Source organism: Tetranychus urticae, chromosome 1 (genome assembly GCF_039701765.1).
Source record: "Tetranychus urticae isolate SD_2017Ah chromosome 1, NJAU_TeUrti_SD_1.0, whole genome shotgun sequence".
Taxonomy (NCBI): domain Eukaryota; kingdom Metazoa; phylum Arthropoda; class Arachnida; order Trombidiformes; family Tetranychidae; genus Tetranychus; species Tetranychus urticae.
In genome coordinates, this window is record NC_142958.1 from 9008082 (window position 1) to 9023397 (window position 15316).

The 15316-nt window shown below is 35.2% G+C and overlaps 2 protein-coding genes across 19 annotated transcripts in view; both read left to right on the plus strand.

The window, feature by feature from the left end:
• The window catches only part of LOC107365449 (uncharacterized), a 46099-nt gene that overhangs the window by 26433 nt on the left and 4350 nt on the right, over window positions 1-15316 (plus strand). For all 18 annotated transcript variants that reach the window (XM_025161509.2, XM_025161510.2, XM_025161512.2 and 15 more), the window contains one exon: window positions 450-803. In XM_025161509.2, the coding sequence (XP_025017277.2) occupies window positions 450-803 (354 nt within the window). The remainder of the gene's footprint in view (window positions 1-449; window positions 804-15316) is intronic.
• LOC149094511 (uncharacterized) lies at window positions 905-15174 on the plus strand. The gene has a single exon (XM_089266081.1). The coding sequence runs from the start codon at window positions 905-907 to the stop codon at window positions 14468-14470; it is 13566 nt and encodes a 4521-aa protein (XP_089122207.1). The 3' UTR covers window positions 14471-15174.

The following is a 15316-nucleotide window of genomic DNA, read 5'->3' on the forward strand; positions in this document are numbered from 1 at the left end:
AGGTTAAGATTTGCATTTTGCTACTTTAACAATAATAGGAATTGCGATTTTGGCACTTTTCTTTTTCGATTTTTTCCCTTTCGATAAACTTTGCTCCGTTTCCACTTTCTCAGTTAAGAAGAGACTGTGAGAGAAAGAGAAGAAGACAAGATTAGAATAGTTAGAGTGCGAAGATTGGATCGTTATATTTACCTCTAGTGTTTGATCATCTTCACCTCTCACTTTCATCTTTTTACATTTAATCACAAATTAAACCTCAAACCTTTCAATCATCATAATTGGCTTTGATTGCTAAATTAAACCTTTGTTTTCTCCTTGGCACTCGCACGACATTTTTTCCTCTTCTTTCTTTTCCCTTCATTGATCCTATTTCCACTGTCGACGCGGCCAACACACACCACACACACTTTATCTTAACCTTAACTGGACTAATCCTGCTTGGTGATCAGGTGACCATGAGATGAGTTATACAGAAAAGAAAGATTATTTTGCCAAATTATCGCACGATTCCACCGTAAAGCCGGTTCCATCAACACCTCACTACTATCGTTCATCGTCCATTGAAACATCGGGAATGAATAAAGGTGAAAGGCGACCCTCTGAAGGTGAGATTGTTGAGACTGTTGGTGGATTCCAGGAGAGAAGAGCTTACTTCGAGTCAACTGGTCGTCGATCCTTTTCCATTGACACGGCCAATATGGATGAAGCTCGAACAGCCTACAACACTTGCTTAGTTCAACGGTCAAGTCAACATGCAGATTCAGGGTTAAAGGAGGAAGATGAACAAGTGGACGATATCAAGGGTAACTTGAATTTATTACATGATTATGGTGGCAATTTAGGTTGCAATGTTTCTCATGTTGATGTTGATGAGTTTAATGAAAGAGCGAGTAACTCTCATTACATGTCAAAAGATGAACTGTATCAAGCTTTAAATCAGTTAGAAGCAGAAATTGAATTGGCTCAAAGTGACCTCGACAAAGTTGACAAAGAAAATGAAGAGTCAATGAGCCAAACAAGACTTGAATCAAACGCGAATGAACCAAAGAGTTTTGAAATGAACGATAAACTTGACATTAGTGCATCAACTTTGCATCAAATTTCCACTGAAGAACCTTCTAGTCTTGTAAATGATAATGATGAGGTTCGTGAAAACAGATCATCATCGGCATTGGGATCAAGCTCAATGCGACTCATTGTTCGCAATCGAACAGATGTTTCAGTAAAAGATTTCCCTGCAAATGAAGTTGATGTAGAAACAGGTGAAATAGCTCGACTTCTTGTTCGTCCCATTTCTCGGTCAACCGTCCAAACAACTGATCCTGAAACATCAACGAATGAATCGGTTGTGTATAAAGTGTGGAAGGGTCTTGACCCAGTTGAAAGGTGTCCAAGTCCACTTAGACAACAGTTTAGTCGAGCTTTACGTGACACTGAACGTGATCCAGATGATTGTGTTTCTGGTAAGTCAAGTAATCCCGATAAAGACGATAAAGTTACCACACTGAATCAACAAATCGCAATTGTACAACCCATCTATCTATCAAATTGGAAGTCAATGAAAAACATTTTAACTGACGAAGGTCTTGACTTGATAGGTCAAGCAATTGAAATTGCCTTAATCCAGATACCAAGTGAACAAGGTTATCCAAAGTATTATTACATTGGTCGTGAATTGATCAAGTCACTTGTTGAAGGCAGTCTTGAACGAGTACTTTTCTATGCCATTGAAATGGTTAGAGTTGATTGCGTTGAATCAGGTTTAATTAGTTTAACTTCACCTTCCATTCCTGGTTTATCCTCTGTTCCAATCCCTTATTGGCTTCCTCATGACTCCTCAACATTCCCCAATCCCAACCACTTGACCAAAGACACTTGGTTTAGATTGGTTGATGTGCGAAGTGTTGCCACTCAGACAACCCTTCGTACAAACCAAATTAGTCGCTGGATTCAGACAAATGTTTCATATTTAAACCCATCATGGAATGGTTGTGAATCAATCCATAGATTTGGTTCTCCTGGTGTTGATAGTGTTCAAAGTGGTGCAATTGAATGGTCTGGGAAAGGGTCAGGACGTCGACGTCCATCAGTGTCGACCTTTAGAGATTCGATTGATGACGATTCTTTTCCAATGTCAATCGATTATCGTCTTTCTAGTTGGGCTGCTGATAGAGCAACTCAGACAACTTCGGAAGGAGAATTGTTTTCTGAAGAGTATTTTGATGTTGATGATATGGATGTTGATAGTTTAAAGTCTGAACTTGGTTCAGTTTATGGAGAAGATTCAAGCGATGAAATGTCTTCCAGTGAACGTCAGCGTTATGAAGATTTAATTGCCGCTAATGAAGCCATTGAAACAGGTTTAATGGCATTAGTTGCAGGCGAATTGGCACTTCTAACAGCAGAAATAGCCAATGATGAGATTAATGATGAAGCCAATGAATCAGATTCATCAAGTGTCCCTCCCTGTATCTTGTATAAAGGCAATGATATTCCTTGGCTTGACGATGAGGGTTGGGATAGTGATGAACAGCGCTACACTTGCAATGGCAAGCCAAACAGCTTGTCCATTCGTCGTGATAGTCGCTCTCATGGATCTGATACTTCCAATGATTGTTTGGATAATAGATTATCTGATGATGATGGAGAGAAAGAAAATAAATCTGATGTTCATGATAAGTTATATGAGAAACAGTTGGTTAAACGAACCTCAAGATCTGCTTCTAAACGATCCTCATCAAGTGAAGGTTCAGTTTCATCTGTTGGCTCACAAACTTCTGAACATGAATTTGAAGAAATGCCGAAATATCTTGAAACTGATCTTGATTCAGTTGAAATTATTGATGGGAAAATCCGTTTTACTGGCCAACAAGGTTCATCAGCATTTACCAAAGTTAAAAGTATTAAAGATTCAAATGATTTGGTGAATATTGATTATCCTCTTGAGTCAGTTAACGATGAATATGAAGATAAATATTTATTGCAAGATTCCATTTCAGGTTACTTGGAAAATGAAGACGATGAAGATGATTTAGTCTATGAATTGGGGACGATATTGAATTCTGAAAATGCAGTCTCAAACACTCATAGTTGCGATAAAATGTTAGAACCTCAAATTACTTCATTGGTTGATTGTTTACAAGAAGATTTTGAAGAAAGTTGTGAAGAATCAATGGAAAAGACGAAATTGAAACAAATTGTTGCCAAAAATGATATCATTAACGAGTCTTCAGAAGTTTTAAGTCAAAGTGTATCAAAAGAACCTGATTTAGTAGGAAAATATGACATTCAACCAGCTAATGAGTCAGATAATGAAGAGACTGAATCACAGTCTGAATATGAATCAGCATATCTTGATGACGATCAAGAACAAGATTTTAAAGACGAAACACAAGTAGATTTAGATATGAATGAAGAGGTTGAACAAAGAAATAACAATATTTTCCAATATCCATCTTACATAATTGCCGAATCTTCAGTATCTTATATTGGTGATTCCTCAGAAGATATTCCACCTTCTGAGGACTACAATTGGATTCTCAGTCAATATGGTTCACCTTCTGTTCAGAAAAGCTTTGGAGTTCCTTTGATCAGACCCGAATCTTCAAAAAATGTTGTTAATGAAGTAGATTCTTTCGATTCAGAAGAAGAAATGGAGGGGAAACAAAGAACAGAATCGCCAGAATTATATTATGAAGAAATTTCATCTGATTCAGGTTCAGAGAAAGATAATCAAATATCTGATCAGTTTTCAGCTTTGAGTGAAACTCCGAAAACTTTTGATAAATTTGCTCAAGAATTTGTTTCTGTGCAAAAATATGATGAAAATAATAATTTGATATTAAATGAAAAAGAAACAGCTAACGATTTACAAGAAAATTCAAGTTGTAGACAAAACTTTGAAGGATTAAATTCAAACGAAGAACCAATCGGAAGAGCTGAGTTGAATGAAGATTTGAACTTTGAGGAACTGGATGCTGAGATTAGTCAATTGGTATCTAGTTATGATGGCTACGGCGAAAAAGGAATTGAACAAAATCTTGTTGAATCTGATTGGTATAACTATGACCAAGAACGTTATGAACAGAATCAGCTTGACTTCGATTATGAAATGGAAGCTGATTCACCTTCAAGATATCGTGAGAGTTACTTGAGAAAACAATCATCAGAAGATATTGAACCAGATTATGAAGAATACATGAATGAAATCGAAATGAAAAATGAAACTTCAACATATGCAAGTCAAGTGTTAGGTGCAATAAAAGATAAAATTGCGACTCTTTTGAATCGTCCAGTAATTCTGAATGATGATCAAGTAGATGACGAAATGTCAGATAGTTCATCAACTCAGCTAGACGAGAATAACAACGATATCGGTGAACATGAATTGATGGAAAAGATCTCACCATCGTTCGAAATTTTACCAAAAATGGAAAGTAAAGACAATCTAGAAAAGAAACTAGAACTAGAAACTAGAAAAGATCTGATCGACATGAGTAATCAAAACTACCCACAAACAGTTGAATGTTTAATGATGAATCCAGAAGAGGCTAGTTCCAGCAAAGTCATAGCGAAGTCTGATTTCATCGACATTAATAGTGAAGACAATGAAAAGATGAGAGAATCCAATATCGAATCAGTTCAAATGAGTGAAAATGCATCTCAAGATCTTTCAAAATCATTAGATTATGCATCATATGAACTGCAAGAACAGATTCCATCTAAAGAAATTTCCAAAATAAGTTCTGAATCGGACAATGAAATGGTGAAATCGATCGACTCTGATTCCAGTGCCATTGACAGTGGCTTAATGTTGAGTCTAAACACATCAATACTCAACACTGAATCATTGTCTATTGACTTCAACTCTGCTCAAAGTAATGTGTCCAATTTCGCTACTGAAACTGATGTTACTGGTTCTTCTTTGAATGAATTGTCTAAGTTCTGTGAAATTGATAATCCAGAGGCATTGAGGCATGAAAATACTCCAGAGTTAGATACTGATGTTAATGCATCAAAACTGCCGAATGTTACTTATGACGAAGTTGTTTCTGCAAGAAAAGATTCATCGGAAAGTGTAAATGTCGATGGATTGGGCCCATCTGGATCTGAGTATGATACAGCAACTACTGATCAATCAAGTTCAAGTTATAAAACAGCGATTCCCTTTTCTTCTGATGAGAATTCATTTGCAACCATTCAGTCGTCATCTTCAATGGAATCGATTAACTCAATTGAATCGGACAAATCAATCATTCAGACAGAATTTATTCCACCCTTGTTAGAAATGAAAATTGAAAATAATGCTGAAAACTTATCAAACGATGAGTTGTATGACGAACGGCCTATTGAAGTAATGAAGGATTCTTTGCAGTATCAAGTCGACACTTTGGATACTTTAGCAGAAGAACTGACTGAAGATTTAGATGATGTAAACAATGAATATGATGAGTTGACGTACTTAGCCGATGAGATGCCTGAAGATGAGATGATTGAAGATGAAGCAGAAGAAGCAAATTGTATATTTTCAGAGGCTGATAGGTTGAAGGCAAGATTATTACAGATTTTAAATCGTCCAACAGTATTACCTGAATCGAGGTTAGAAGATGATGAAAGTACTGATCTATCGGATTCAGTGTCAGATCAAATTAGTTTATCTCTAGGAATAGAAGATGAATATGAAAACGAACTTATGTTCTCAGAAAAGGATCAGTCAGAAACTGCTATCGAAACAGAAAATGAAGCCTTAGCATCTGCAATTGTTGAAAGTTGTGATAACTTGAAGCCTTCTTTGGTTGAAGCTGTTAGTCCATACAATGAATGCTGGATAGCTGAAGATCTAAGCACGAATGAAATGCCAAAATCACCAAGTGATGAGGTACAAATCATGGATGAAAACGATAGTAAGAATGAAGCAGTAGATGAAACAATTGCTACGAATGAAAGTAAATCATCAATAGATGCAATCATTTCGCAAAATGAAGAACCAGTAACTGCAATGGTTGAAAGTAACAGAAACTTGAATGGACAAATTTCTGCTATTGATACTGTTAGCATATGCAAAGAAACAGCCTCGATAGCTAGTGAATCGAATGATCCAGACGTAAATGATTTGTCATTAGACCAAGCTGTTGTTAGTCAACCAATTCAGTCAATCGTTCTGCAAAATGAAGACTCGGTATCTGCAATGATTGAAAGTGATGAAACCTTGATGGAACAGACTTCTATCATTGACTCTGTTAGTCCGTGCAATGAGAAAGCCTCGTTATCAGAAATTGCTATTGAAACAGAAAATGAAGCTTCAACATCTACACTGATTGAAAGCTGTGAGAATTTGCGGCAACAGGCTTCTGTGGTTGATACTGTTAGTCCATACAACGAATACTCGATAGCTGAAAGTCCAAGCACAAATGAAATGCCAATACCACCAAGTGATGAGTTACAAATTGTCGATGAAAACCATAGTAAGAATGAAGCTATAGATGAAACAATCGCTAAGCATGAAAATAAACCATCAATAGATCGAGTTGGTGTTATTAAAGCAATAGAGTCAATCGTTTCGCAAAATGAAGAACCAGTATCTGCAATGGTTGAAAGTAACGAAAACCTGAAAGAACAGATTTCTGTTATTGACTCTGTTAGTTCGTGCAATGAGAAAGCCTCGGTATCCGAAAGTCCGTGTACTAATGAAATGCCAATATCATCAAGTGATGAAGTACAAGTTGTCGATGAAAACGATTATAAGAATGAATCAAATGATCGAGGTTTAAGTGATTTGTTGATAGACCAAGCTGATGTTAGTGAGTCAATAGTGTTCCAAAATGACGACTCTGCATCTAAAATGATTGAAAGTTGGGAGAACTTGAAAGAAAAGACTTCTATGGTCGATAATGTTAGTCCAAGCAACGAATTGAGATCAATATCTGAAAGTCCAAGCACAAATGAAATGTCTGTATCATCAAGTGATGGAGAACAAGTTTTCGTTGCAAATGATTATAAGAATGAAGCTGTCGATGAATCAAATGATCTCGATGCAAGTGACTTGTCGATTGACCAAGCTGATGTTAGACAAGCAATCGAGTCAATTGTTTTGCAAAATGAAGAACCAGCATCTAAAATGATAGAAAGTTGTGAGAACTTAGAGGAACAGATTTCTGTTAGCGATGCTGTTAGCTCGTGTAACGAAAAAGTCTCTATACCTGAAAGTCCACGCATTAATGAAATACAATCACCATCAAATGATGTTGAGCCTTTCCAATCATTTTCTGAGATCAAACAAATAGAAACATTTGAAACAGCAAAACAAAATGAAGTGGAAAACGTTTTAAAAGTTGAAAAGGCTGAGATTGATACACAACAGTCTGATTTAGTTGAGGTGTTTGAAGCACTGGACGCAAATGCGAGAGAAGATCTACTAAGCTCTGTTCAAGAGCCAACTATCGAACTTAAAAAAGGTTCAATTGCATCAGAACTTGATAACATTGATGAAGAAACAATGAATACAAAGTCACTAAAATTGGAAGCAGCTACAATTGAAGAATCGTCTGTTTTCATTGATGATAAATTAGATATCAATGAACCGAATCGTGGAGCAAATGCTGAAGTATCTGAGATCGACTACTTACCAAAGGCTGTAACATCTTCTAAGGTTGTTCAGGAAAAGAATGAAAATGAATCTTTAGATGTGTTGAAGGCTAGTTGTATCAATGACCAAACTGTTGATGAGAAAGTTTCGGAGAATGAAATGGAGAAGTTGAAAGAAACGGACAAAGAAAAAGATGATACTTCTAGTAAATCAAAGTTTTCAGTTCTATTGGAATTAGAGCCAAAGATATCTGAGCCATTCCATCCAGATTCAGAGTTAGAACAATCAATTAACTTTGAAACAATTGCCCAGCCAAATTTGATATCTGAATACAAAAATTGGCCAACCGATGTAATAAGTGAAACAATTGAGTTAAGTGATATCGCGACAGATGAAAGTAATTTAGAGTTTATTCAAGTAGTTGCATCTGAGCAACAAAAAGTTGATGAAATTCAAGAAAATGCTGAAAAGTGTGAGAAACAAACAACTATTGAAGATTCATTGCCAACAATTGCACCTTCAGATGAATTAATCGATGCAAATTTGCTCAACAGCAATGTGAAAGAAAATGAATCAATTGACATTTCGTCTTCTGAGCGTGAATCTGAAAGTCTCAGTTGTCAAACTAATGATCAGACAGAAAAGTCTCAAAATGAAAGTATTAAAATTGAAAAAGATGCTGAAGATACTTCAAATAATACTTTTGAAAACGAATCTGAATCAAAAACGGTGCAAAAAATGGACTTAAAAGAGGAAATAGTTGCTTCCAGTGGCGATCGATTCCAACAATTGAATTCTGAGTCTGTTATTTCTACTTCATCTCAAATGCTTCCATGTGAAGTTAGTATTTTCAAACTACAAGAAGTTGAATCAGAAGAGCCAATTGTTAAGGATTCGGGAGATCAAGTTTTATTAGTACAAGAAGATCAACTAAAACCATTGCAAATGTCTGAAAAAACAGAGTTAATCGAACCTCAGAATCCAATCAAGGTTGAATGTCATCTGGAAAACTTTGAAGAAACAATTGAGAAGAATATTGATTCTGTTGTTGACAGCAAATCTGAGAGCATCTTTTCAACTGAACTGAGTCAATCAGATGAGATGACGACTTTCAATGTTGGAAAAGAATTGAATTTTGTTGAATCTAATTTGTGTCCTTCTCTAGATAGCGATAAATCTACTCTTGTACAAACGAATGAACCACAAAACTTGAAAAAAGATGAAAAGCAATCAGATTTAGCTGCAATTTCTTCAGATATTGTAAATATGCCTAAAGAAATGAATCTTATGGATGAGAAAAAAGTAAATGAAGCTGTTCCTGAACAATCGGTTGACAAACCAAAGAAACCAGAGAGAAAAAAGAAAGTAACTAAACCAAAAATTGAAATTGCTCAGTCTAGTGAACGAGAAGAGCTATTGAGTCCAATTTTAGATGCTGACCATGAAGCTGAGGTTATTGAAAACACATTCAAAGACGAAATAATGCGCGATCAAACTCAATCAATGAAAAGTGAAAAAGAAGTAAAACAAGAATTCGAGTCACAACCGATCGAAAGTGCATTTATTGAAAAAACAGAAATGGATGCGAAAATAAGGAATGCTAAAACAGATGCAGATGCAGAGCCCAATAACAAAGACTTAAGTTTGCATGAAGATGAAAAATCGGATTCTAAAACTGTTGATACAGCAAAAGCTTTCGAGAAGCAAATAGATGATTCAAACACTGTTGAAGTTGAAAAACTTCAAGGGCTGAAAGTAGAACCATTTGTGAATGCAGAGTCAGAAAATGCAGCCTCAGCCTCTAAACTGATTGAAATTTGTGAGAATCTGAGGCAACAGGCTTCTGTGGTTGATACTGTGAGTCCATTCAACGAATGCACCAGAGCTGAAAGTCTAAGCACAAATGATATGCCAATACTATCGAGTGATGAGGTACAAATCGTCGATAAAAATGATAATAAGAATGAAGTTGTAGATGAAACAATTGCCGATTTGCATGAAAATAAACCATCAATAGGTCAAGTTGGTGTTATTAAAGCAATAGAGGAAATCGTTTCGGAAAATGCAGAACCAGTATCTGCAATGGTTGAAAGTAGTGAAAACCAGAAGGAACAGATTTCTGTTATTGATAATGTTGGCATATGCAAAGAAACACCCTCGATATCTGATGAAGCGAATGATCGAGATGCAAGTGATTTGTCATTAGATCAAGCTGTTGTTAGTCAATCATTTAAGTCAAACGTGTTGCAAAATAAAGACTCGGTATCTGCAATTATTGAAAGTAGTGAAAACTTTAAGGAACAGATTTCTATCATTGACTCTGTTAGTCCGTGCAATGAGAAAGCCTCGCTATCCGAAAGTCCGTGTACAAATGAAATGCCAATATCCTCAAGCGATGAAGTACAAGTCGATGGAAACAATTATAAGAATGAATCAAATGATCGAGGTTTAAGTGATTTGTTGATAGACCGAGCTGATGTTAGTGAGTCAATAGTGTTCCAAAATGACGACTCTGCATCTAAAATGATTGAAAGTTGTGAGAACTTGAAGGAAAAGACTTCTATGGTCGATAATGTTAGTCCAAGCAACGAATTGAGCTCAATAGCTGAAAGTCCAAGCACAAATGTAATGGTAGCATCATCAAGTGATGGAGAACAAGTTTTCGTTGCAAATGATTATAAGAATGAAGCTGTCGATGAATCAAATGATCGCGATGCAAGTGACTTGTCGATTGACCAAGCTGATGTCAGAAAAGCAATCGAGTCAATCGTTTTGCAAAAGGAAGACTCATCATCTAAAATGATAGAAAATTGTGAGAACTTAGAAGAACAGATTTCTATTATTGATGCTGTTAGCTCGTGTAACGAAAAAATCTCTATTAAAACGCCAAAAGTAGGAGTATTCGTCAAGGCAGAGTCAGAAATTGCTAATGCAGCAAATAATGAAACTGTTAATGAAGAGAAAGTGTCGAATGATGATTCTGAGGGAGAAAGAGTTTCTAAACAACCATTATTAGAAGCTAGCAAATTGATTGAAGATTCAAAAGTTAACAAAAAGAAAGATTCAGTAACAAAGAGCAAAGAAAGTATCGAGAAAACAACGCTAAATAACGAGTCTATTAACACTTTGGCTTCAGTACTATTTGAAGATGTCGAATTGCGGCCATCAGACATAAATGAAACCAAAACTATCGATGCAAGGGAAATAATTGAGAGCAATTTAGCGAAACCATCTCAGATTAAAGTAACAATTGTTGAATCGCGAGTCAAATCAGATCTGTTTGAACAGCCAACTGAAACAACTGCGAAACTTACGGTTGACAATGGTGAGAAATCAGTTTTGGATAAAGTTGAAGTGCAAAGAAGCAATTTAATCGATTCTGTTAATATTGAAATTCAACCATCAATTCTTATTAAAGACCATGTCAAAACAGAAGAAGCAAAACTGTTAGTTGACGAATCCCCATTAAAAGAAATAACTGATTCGCAGGTTGATAGCTGTGAACCTAACTTAGTTTCTCTGGAACCGCAACAAAATATCGATGAAAATGAGATGCAAGCCAATTCTGCAAATGAAAAGATAGCAAAGAATGAAATCGATGCAGATTCTGCGGCGAACGCAAAAGCTAAAGTAAGTTTACATGAACAACTCGAAGAACCAAGTGCTCAATTGAATGAGGTTCCATTGATCTGCACGAAAGAAAAGAAAGTTTTGACTGAAAACAAAGCATTATTTAATTGTGTCGATTCATTGCAATTAGAATCAACAGGCGAGCTTGCCTCTTTCAAGCCCAATACTGACTTTGGTTTCTCGTCTACTCAACAAAAATGCGATTTATATAACTGTACATCTGGTAGTATTGATGTTAGACAATGTCCTAAGAAAGTTGAACTCGAAGATGCTGATGAAGTAAAAGAACAATTAGAAAAATCATTTGATGATTCTTCGAAAGTTGTTCATCAAAATAAACCCAATGAAAAGGTTGAAGTTGTTGAACCAGAATCTAAGAAGAAATCAAAACTTAAGAAGAATGAAAATGGTGAAAAAGTTAGTAAATTGGATAAACCAGAAAACAAATCTAACCAAAATACTACAACTTCGTCTAATGCTGAACATAGGAATAAGATTGAATCTAGTGAAAGTGAGCCTAAAGTTGAAAGCAAATATAACCAAAATACTACAACTTCGTCTAATGGCTCCACTCAGCCTAAAAATAAGATTGAATCTGATAAAAGCGAATCTAAAGTTGAAAGCAAATCTAACAAGTTAGAGTCAAGTGATTCGATCGAGAAGACAAAAGAAGGTAAAGGTGCAATTCGTGATAAATCTGGTAAAGTTGAAGAAAGCAAACTCGAGGTGGAAAAATGTTCAGATTTAGATGGTTCTATTGAAGTCATTGTAGGAAACAAATCGAGTGTGGTTAAGAAAGACGATGTTGTTGAAGGAAAACGTTTGGAAAAGAGTCCTGAAAAGGCCGATAAATTGTCTGTTAAGCGTAAGTCATTGCTAGCAAAACCAGAGTTTGATAAATTAGTTAGCGTACAACTAGAAATACCTTTCATTGGAGGTGCTCTTACATGGAAAATGCCAGTTTCAGTGCCTTCAGATAAGCGACGAAAGTCAAGTTCACTGAAAAAAGAAGAAGATAGAGAAGAGCTAAACTCTGTGACAGTTAAACGTAAATCATCAAAAGAATCAACAAACAATGGTGATGTTGATACAGTGTACAATTTGGAACCAAAATCAAAGCCATCAAAACAAGAAACAGAACCTTCTACTGAAGCAACTATCAAAACAAAAGTTGACCATCAAGTCGATTCACTGCTTAAGCCAGGTCCAACGATAGAAGCGACTGTCAATATCGTTGCAAATACTGAAAAGGTTCAGAATAAAAGTCAATCAGAATCAGAAAAGGACAATACTTTAAAAGAGTCTGTCACTAGTAAAGTCGACAAAACTATTGCAAACCAACAATCAATCAAACCATCAGACAAACTTAAATCACCATCGCCACCTTCATCGCCAGTGTCACTATCGGCATCAAAAACTGAAGAAAAATCGAAAAGCAAACGAAAAGTTGCAAACAAAAAAGAAGTAGATAATAATGTGAATGAAAATGGTCAAATGAAACCATCAGAAGTGGACACTTCAATAATAAAATCTCCAGTTAGTACGATTCGTGATACAAGTAAAGACGTTGCTTTTGAGTCTCGAATAACAGAGAAGACAGTCGATCATTCGATGCAATTCAATCGAGAACCATTAGTTACTTCAACTCCTAGAGTGGAAAAAAATCAACCTGAGAACACAAGTAATCGTTCACGTCGTGATATGATTCCTCCAATGAGTCCAAATAGAAGAGAAAGAAGTTCAACTAGATCTGTTCGACGTTCATTGTCTCGATCAAGAGACAGACCAAACATTCCAATTGTTAGTAAAGGTTACAATCAGATTAACGAGAGAGTGACTTCAATAGAACCAAACAGTTCGTCCATTCGTTCAACATACTCAGGAAAGTCAAACGAATCATTAAGATTATTTGCCGAATCGCGAATGACTGAAGATAGATTGAGTCGTTTCGATAGTTACAAGTTACATTTACCCAGTTCTCGATCATATCTGAGACGTTCTTATGAATCATTGAATGATATTTACCATCGAACGATTGATTCTGTTGAAGATGATTATTTACGGGTTAAAAGAACATACAATTCCATCGATTCAACAAGCAATCAATTCAATAGCTACAATCGTCTTAATGATGACATGAAATACAAGTCAAACTATTCAACTAGATTCAATGATTACCATTCTTATATTGATCACAATCGATTGGTGAAGTCTCTAGACTACAGTTCTCATCGTCGCAAGAAAATTGCGCCAACTCATGATTACAGAAGAAGACAATTTAACTCAGATTATTCCATTTCAACTGATTATTCTTCATTATTCAATAGCATCCGCGATCGGATAAATCAATTGAAAAGTGATTCTCGTAAACGCTTTAGACAAATTGAACACGATTACATCTATCATAGTTGTCCTGACATAACACTCTTGTCAAGTCAATCGATTAAAAGTTCATCTTCATTGTCTCACAAAGTTCGAAGAAGACAATCACCAGAAAAGTTAGTTTCTCATTCACTTGAAGTTAATCGATATCGATCAAGACCTTCAAATGAGTCTAATTATATTCGTAGGACAACCAGTTCTTTCAACATAAATGGACAATCTGAACGAGTCAAAACTAGTGGGTCAAGCAGAAACAATTACGAGTGTAAATTGTCCAATTACACTCCGCATTACACTTCAGTTCAAGACTTGAACTATTATACTCGACGAGTCGAGCCAAAAGCACAGTTAGATAAGAGCAAGATTTATACCGATTACTTGGGCCCTTGGTTTAGCAATAATTCAATCTCTAATTTATCTAATTATCGTCCATCGAGGTTGACATATTCACAAATTGATCAACCAATTCGTCGACGAGAATCGTCATCTCCACCTTCATTCAGTTCTGATTATTGTTTTAAATCGAAATTAAATTTCGATGATTACCATTCATCTCGAAACTTAATTTATGGCAATGAAGATATTCATTTTAGACAATCAAATAAATCATCTTCAGTAGCGTCTAAACGTGAAGTTTCAATCAAATATTATGATACCAATGAGAGGTTAAACAATTTAACAGTTAGTCGATCATTTCTCGATTTAAATACCTCGTCCAGCCATTTATCGAATGATTTGGAATATAAATTAGTTCGAGCTCGATCTAATTGGGCTCGAACTCAGTCAACAATTAAGGCTTCAAATCATGACAAACCATTGAAAAGCTTCTCATTCAATGAATCACAAACACTTAAAAAGTTCATCAGAAAATAATATGAAACATTTGACTAAATCCAACTCAAAATGTTTAAACAATTTATCTACTTGAAAAATCTATTCGTTAATCTAATTGAACATAATCAAGTTAAAACTAATTGTTGCCATTAATTTAAACGGAAATATCAATTATTAATCTTTAAACGGAAATTAAATCAAGGTTGAATTGATTTGCGATTAAAGACAAGATTAGGTTAACAATTAAGAGATTTAAACAATTAACTCTCTGTTTGGTTTACCAAATTGTTACTCCATCAGCAATGATCAACTTTCCTTTTCCCATTCAAATCCTTTGCTTCAATGTAACAATTAATTGATAGCAAGTAAACAATCAAATAGTAGTTAACAATCATTCCCAGTTAATAGTTTAATCTTCAACTTGGTATCTGGTTTAAGTTGATTAACAATTAAGTCAACACAGTCGTAATATGTAACATTTGTATCACTCAAAGTGTTAACCAAATTTATTTTCACTACAAAATTGATCATTAAATGATCTAAATGTATTAGTATTAAGTTTACAATCAATTGTATTAGATGATATTTTTTCCTCTCGATTCTTGTTTCAACAATTAGACTCAATATTAGCCTGGATAGAGTATTACAAGTATTATTATTGCTTTAAATTGTAACCAAATTCATATTTAAATCATTGTCCAACTTGAATTATTGATTCATAAAAAACGATTCATTTGAAGATATTTTTGTTTGTAACTCAATTTATTAATTTGTTGGTTAAAGTGTGGTGAAAAATTAGGAGACAATCATTTCAATTGCTAATCAATTTGGCTGAACTCGATTGAATCTTGATTGTTTTAGTCTTGTCAGCCTTTTTAGTTGAAA